Raw genomic sequence first — 7,103 nt, forward strand, 5'->3', positions numbered from 1 at the left:
CAGCTTCAAGCTGTTGCGGAGGTCCACGGCGCGGACTGGCTGCAAAGCCAGATCACCGCCACTCTGCGGGGGGTGCAGCAGGCCCCGGTCGGGTCTAGGCCTGCTTCAACGCGCGCGAGGCGGTCGATACCGCCGGAGCGCTTTAGCCCAGATAATACCCCCAGGTCACAGCGTCGGGTGCGGAGTCCCAGTAGGCCCCCGTCGGGCCCCCCCGCCAAACAATCTCAGTCTGCCACTGCACGGGCGGGGGGCGGGGGGGCGGGAAGCGCGCAGCGCGGGGGAGCCTCTCGGGTGCTCAGGCCTACCTCCCCTGTGTTGGTGCAGGCCCAGATTCACATGGCTGTCCCCGGTGGCGATGTTCCGGTCGGGGGGGCGGCCCGGCGTGGGAAGGACCCTCAGACAGGCGCCGGCCTAGCTCGGTCCACAGGCGGCGGCCTCGCACGCGGTGGGGATGCGTTCAGGGATGCAGATGGAGCGACACCAGGCCAGTCACGTCAGTCGGGAGGTCCCGCCTCCAGGCACCGTTCGGAGTCTGGGAGGGTTGACCGGAGGGGCAGTGGTGCTCAGGCTGCAGCCGCAGTGCTGAGGGATGATCTGATTGAAGAGTTCAGCAGCGATGGAGACGAGAGCCCTCGGGGGGTGGTGGCTCCCATACCTGTCACAACGCCAGCTGTGTCCAGAGGTCGGGGAAGGAGTGAGGAGGTTCGTCAACGACCACACGGGCAGGCGGCGACCGGTTCCAGCAGCAGTGAAGAGGGGGAGCTGCCGGAGGACCCCGCGGAGGATGGACGTTATGGGAACCTGTCGGCTGGAGGACCTTCACGGCCGCGCCGAACCGGTAAGACTACATCTAATGTGGTTGTGGGGGGTAGGGGTGGGGTTAGTGCGCAGGACATTAGTGGGGGGGTGGCGGTGCTTAGTCCCTCAGGGGAGGGGGGTGTGTGGGATGCCTTACGGGAATTGTTACGTAGGCTAGATGGGGGTGCTCCTCAGGTTGCGAGCCCGCTGGGTCCTTGGGTCCCCCCGGTGCCAGTACCCCCCCTCCCGGTTCCTGCCCCCGCCGTTCAGGCGCTGACAGCGGTAGTTGTCCCTCCCCCGGTGCCGGCGAATCCAGGGACAGGCGTGGCAGGGACACAGACGGACAAGGACGGCGTGGGAACGGCGGCGGAACGCAAGGACAAAGACAAGGACAAGGACGGGGACAAGGTGCGGCTGGATGACGCGGCTAGGGGGGAAATTTACATTTGCTTTGAAGGGCCGTTGGGTGCCCATCTTAAGCCAGAGGTGAGGGAGAAAATTCAGAAGGACGAGTTTGTGGAAATATTTTCCCTGCTCCCGTTGGAAAAATTTCACCTCGACCGGGTGAAGCCGGACGAGAGCAAAAAGGATGAGGAAGAAAAACGTCGGTATAGGCTCATTCCGCGGACGTTTACGAATTGGCTACAGGCGTTTGCGATTATGGCTAGCGTGATCGGGGAAAAGGCCCCCGAGAAATGCACGGCCCTATTCTGTTACCTTGATGCCATTCACGAAGCGCATAGGGTGTACGGGGGTCTGGCGTGGTTGAGGTATGACGAACAGTTTCGTCAGCGCAGGGCGGTGCGTCCCTCCATCCGCTGGGACCATAAGGACATTAGCCTGTGGATGAGGTTGATGACCTCGACCAGGGCGGCGGGCCAGTCCTTTCCTGGGGGGGCCGGCGGCGCTTCCTCCGCGGGATCGCCGGCCCTCAAAAAGAAAGGGGTGTGCTGGCAGTTCAACGACGGAACCTGTCGTTTTGGAGGATCATGCCGCTTCAAGCACGAGTGCTCAGGGTGTGGTGGGTCGCACGCGTTCAATAGGTGTTTCAAACAGGGGAAGCGGGCCGGAGATGGCGCTGGAAAAGGGAATGACGCCGGTGAGACTGGAAAGGATGCTGCCTTTTCTAAGTAAGTATCCGGACAGGGCGGCGGCGCGTTTGCTAGAGCAGGGGTTCGGGGAGGGTTTCGTGATTCCGAGTTCGTTGGCGGAGGTCCCTCCGGTGGCGGACAATTTGCGGTCAGCTCTGCGACATCCGGGGGTGGTGTCGGCTAAGCTGGCCAAGGAGGTGGCGCTCGGCCGGATGGCCGGCCCGTTTCGGGAACCACCTGTGGGGGGTTTGGTGGTGTCCCCGTTGGGCGTAGTTCCGAAGAAGGAAGTGGGTCAATTTCGGATGATACATCATCTGTCGCACCCAAAAGGGGGGTCGGTCAACGATGGTATTGATCCGCAGAGTTGTGCGGTTACCTATACATCATTTGATGCGGCGGTGTCTTGGGTTAGAAGGTACGGGAAAGGGGCTTTGATGGCAAAGACGGATGTGGAGTCCGCCTTCAGGCTGTTACCGGTGCACCCCACTAGTTTGCGTTTGCTGGGGTGCCACTGGCAGGGGGAGTATTTTGTTGATCGTTGCCTGCCGATGGGTTGTTCCATATCGTGCGCTTTGTTTGAGACGTTTAGCTCGTTCTTTGAATGGGCGGTCAGGGAAGTGGCGGGGGTGAATTCCGTCATCCACTATTTGGATGACTTCCTGTGCATAGGACCCCCGGACTCCCGCTGTTGCGGGGTTCTGTTGGGTACGGTACAGTATTTGGCGGACCGTTTTGGGATCCCCTTGGCCCCCGACAAAACGGAGGGCCCTGCGTCTGAGCTGGTGTTCTTGGGGATCACCATTGACTCGGTGGCGATGGAATGTAGGCTACCAGAGGATAAGGTGTTGGCTTTGAGGAGGGAGGTCAGTGAGGCCCGGGTGAAGCGGAAGATTCGATTGAAGGAGCTCCAATCCTTGTTGGGGAAGTTAAATTTCGCGTGTCGGATTATTCCCATGGGACGCATTTTCAGCCGAAGGCTTTCAGGGGCCACGGCAGGGGTCCGGGTGCCAAACCATTTTGTGCGCCTGACCAATGAACTGAGAGACGATCTGAGGGTTTGGGGAACGTTCCTGGACTCTTTCAATGGTCGTTCGATGTGGCAGACGGGGCCGGTCAGCAACGCCGACCTGGCTCTATTTACCGATGCGGCGGGGTCAGTGGGCTATGGGGCCTATTTCAACGGACGGTGGAGTGCGGAGCCCTGGCCGGAGTCTTGGAGGGCAGCAGGGTTCCTCCGGAACCTGGTGCTGCTGGAGTTGTTCCCCATCGTGGTGGCGATGGAATTGTGGGGGGAGTTCTTCAGGAATAAAAAGGTGCGCTTCAATTGCGACAACATGGGGGTGGTGTGGGCGATCAACAGCATATCGGCATCCTCGCCCCCGGTGATTAGGTTACTGCGGTACTTGGTACTTAAGTGTCTCAAAGTGAATGCCTTGATATATGCGGTGCACATTCCTGGGGTGGATAACAGATTGGCGGATGCTTTATCTCGTTTCCAGTGGGCGGAATTCCGGATCCTGGCGCCAGGGGCAGAGGGGCAGGGGGAACCCTGTCCTCAGAAGTTGTGGGACATTGCACTGGAGTCGCCGCAGGATTGATTCGGCAGTCGATCAGCGAGGGAACGTGGCGAGCTTACTCTAAGGTGTGGCAGGAATGGTCCGCACTGAGGGAGGAGGTAGGAGGGTCGGAAGATCCAGAAGACCTGCAGTCGTTGGTCTTATACTTTGTGTGCTGCAATTACGAGAGGGGAACCTCGGGTGGCGCCATTAGCAAAAAGATGGCGGCATTGGCTTTTTTATTTCAGATGGCGGGCCTCAGGGATTTTACAAAATCCTTTGTGGTGCGCAGGGTGTTAAAGGGATACAGGAAGGGCAGTACTACACGGGATTCCAGGCGTCCGGTGTCGTTCGCGGTCCTGGGTACGGTATTGGGGAATTTGGAAAAGGTTTGCGCATCGCTTTATGAGCAGATACTTTTTCGGGCTGTTTTCGTTCTGGCCTTTTTTGGGGCGTTCAGGGTGGGGGAATTAGTTTCCCCCTCCAAGGTGGTGGGGGGAGGACTACGAATGCAGGACGTTAGGTGCCTGGAGGAATCGGTGGTGATTTGGCTTAGCCGTTCGAAGACGGATCAACTAGGTAGGGGCGTAAAAATAGAGTTGTTCCGGGGGAATTGTCCACTAACGTGCCCGGTTGAGGTGGTAAGGCGGTTTTTGGGCGTTCGCCCACAAGGGGGGGAGGCTCTGTTCATCCATCAAAAAGGGGAATGTTTGTCTCGGTTCCAGTTTACGGCGGTGTTCCGGAAATGTCTGAAGGAGGGGGGTCTAGTCCCGGGAGAATATTCGGCGCATTCGTTTCGAATAGGGGCAGCAACGGAAGCGGCAAGGGGAGGCCTGCCTGCAGATTCTGTAAAGCGGATTGGCAGATGGGAGTCTAATAGATATAAACTGTATGTACGGCCTCATTTGTTGTAAACAATGAGGTATCGGTGGTTGACAATGCTGATGTTAATGTTTTCGGGGGGTTTGTTTTTGGTCCTGCTGGGTATTGTTTTTCTCTTTTATGTCTTTACAGATCCCCAAGGTTGTCTGATTTGGATCCTAGGACATTCATTTGTGTTTTGGGGGGCAAGAAGGGCGGATGTCAAGCCTGGGGGGAGACAGCTGGGGGTGCCCAGGGAGGAAGGAAGGGTACGATGGATAGGGATTAGGGGTCTCATGTGGCAGAAGGTGTTACCCGAAGTTCACAGGGGGGCTAGCTTAGACAGGGCCCCGGACATTTTGGTGATACATGCGGGGGGGAATGATTTGAGCGTCCGGCCGATGCGCCAGGTGATCAAAGACATACAATGGGATATACGCCGACTGCGGGCCTCTTTCCCTGACCTGATCATTGTTTGGTCAGATGTTGTGGCTCGCATGGCCTGGAGGGAGGCCAGGTCATTGGAGCGTTTGGATAAGGCACGGATAAAGGTGAACAGAGAAGTGGGCAGGTTTGTGGTGCAGCAAGGTGGGATAGCGGTTCGCCATTCAGATTTAGAAGTTGAGACTTGGAGGTACCTGAGGGGGGACGGGGTTCATCTCAACCCGATCGGGATCGATCTTTGGGCTCTGGGATTGGAGGAGGGCGTTAGGAGGGCTTTCCTGGTGTGGCGGCGGGCCCAAGTGTGAGGTGGTCCCACTTGTGCCGCGGTGGCGGTGGGTTCCCCTGCCGTTTGGTAGAAATAGACGGTGGTTAGGTAAAAACGGTGGGGGGGCATAGTTACAGGGATGGTGTCTGCCTTGGTGGTCTGGTGTCAGTCTGGACCACCAGGGGAGAAGTGGGTGGGTCTGTGGTCAGCTAGGTCTTCGAGTCGGTAGTCGCGACTGGGGACATGTCGTTAGCTAAGAGGGTACCACAGGCCCAAAAGAGTGATCAGGGGTTGTCAGGGGGACTGACAACCAAGGTATGGTTAAAAGGTTTAACAATTAAGGAATAGGTTAAATATTTAAAGTTGGGTGATATATATATGTATATGATGGTGTATATATATATATATATACAGTTTTTGTATTTGTTAATAAAGGCCTACCAGGCCATTTTAAATCCAGCAGGTGTCAGTGTGATTATTGGGAAAGGTTTAATGTTAAGGGGTATATGCTTGTATTGGTTGGTGCGGTAAGTTATCCGGCTGCCCTAGTCAAGACAAGTTCGTAGCTGCAATGCAATGGAGGCGGAGGACAGCATGACAGGGTGTAGGGAACTTAGGTGTAGAAAGGGTTAAAGTTAGAGGGGGTGGTTAATAGGATCCTAGAAATTAACTATTGGAGGAGGTGAGGAGAGGGGGAGGAGAGTTCAGTGAGCTAGGTGATGCTGGAGGAGGGGCAGCATCAGTCCGGGGGAAGAAGCAAGGAGAGAAGTCCCACCCTCCCGCCCTAATTATAGGAGTTAGGTGGTTTTGACAGTACAGGATGGCGGTGGGTTCCCCTGCCGTTTGGTAGAAATAGACGGTGGTTAGGTAAAAACGGTGGGGGGGCATAGTTACAGGGATGGTGTCTGCCTTGGTGGTCTGGTGTCAGTCTGGACCACCAGGGGAGAAGTGGGTGGGTCTGTGGTCAGCTAGGTCTTCGAGTCGGTAGTCGCGACTGGGGACATGTCGTTAGCTAAGAGGGTACCACAGGCCCAAAAGAGTGATCAGGGGTTGTCAGGGGGACTGACAACCAAGGTATGGTTAAAAGGTTTAACAATTAAGGAATAGGTTAAATATTTAAAGTTGGGTGATATATATATGTATATGATGGTGTATATATATATATATATACAGTTTTTGTATTTGTTAATAAAGGCCTACCAGGCCATTTTAAATCCAGCAGGTGTCAGTGTGATTATTGGGAAAGGTTTAATGTTAAGGGGTATATGCTTGTATTGGTTGGTGCGGTAAGTTATCCGGCTGCCCTAGTCAAGTGCTTTCTAGCCGCCAATGCTCCCCCGTGCTCTCAGGCCCCATGCCCTCAGGTTTCCCCCATTACTCTCTAGCCCCTTCAATGCTCTCTGCCCCCGTGCTCTCCAGTCACCCAGTGCTTTCTGGCCCCACCCTGTACTCTCAGGCCCCCCATGCTCTCAGGCTACCCCAGTGCTCTCTAGCCGCCAATGCTCTCCGCCCCCTCCCCCCTGTGCGCTCAGGCCCCCGTGCCCTCAGGTTTCCCCCAGTGCTCTCTAGCCCCTCCAATGCTCTCGGCCCCCCCTGTGCTCTTTAGCCACCCAGTGCTCTCTGGTCCCATGCTCTCAGGCTACCCCAGTGCTCTCTAGCCCCCCAATGCTCTCTGCCCCCCTGTGCTTTCAGGCCCCCCTATGCCCTCGGGTTTCCCCCAGTGCTCCCTAGTCCCTCCAATGCTCTCCTGTAGTCCAAGGGAGGGGGCGAGCACGACACTCCACACCTGGGAGAAAGCCTCGCATTACTGTGTGGAGTTACAGACAGAAGAACAGGAAGTGAGGATTTCTCAGAAGAAATAAGGACATTTAAAAGCAAAATGGAAGGATGAGGTAAGTGAAGGAGGACTGCACTAAGGTAAAGGAAGCTATTTAGGGGGAAACAAATTGTACCTTTACAACCCCTTTAATATGGCCAGCAAATCAGGAAAAATCGACAAATATCTCCTTTGTTCATTTTGCTTCTTTTTTTAAATGAATTTTTTTTTTATTTTTTTAATAAAATCTCTGCAATAATATATAACTTTTT

At 55.7% G+C, this 7,103-nt stretch overlaps 1 protein-coding gene across 2 annotated transcripts; it reads left to right on the forward strand.

The window, feature by feature from the left end:
* Positions 1–305: 305 nt before the first annotated feature.
* On the forward strand, positions 306–6,322 carry LOC120946033. 2 transcript variants are annotated; one of them, XM_040360723.1, is made up of 3 exons: positions 306–838; positions 4,460–5,102; positions 5,862–6,322. In XM_040360723.1, exons 1-2 carry the CDS (start codon positions 337–339, stop codon positions 5,053–5,055), a joined length of 1,098 nt encoding a protein of 365 aa, XP_040216657.1. In that variant the 5' UTR covers positions 306–336; the 3' UTR covers positions 5,056–5,102; positions 5,862–6,322. The 2 variants fall into 2 exon arrangements, with proteins under 2 accessions (XP_040216657.1, XP_040216656.1); XM_040360722.1 differs by having other exon boundaries at positions 4,460–6,322.
* Positions 6,323–7,103: the final 781 nt, after the last annotated feature.

The sequence above is a fragment of the Rana temporaria genome, chromosome 7 (genome assembly GCF_905171775.1).
Source record: "Rana temporaria chromosome 7, aRanTem1.1, whole genome shotgun sequence".
Classification (NCBI taxonomy): domain Eukaryota; kingdom Metazoa; phylum Chordata; class Amphibia; order Anura; family Ranidae; genus Rana; species Rana temporaria.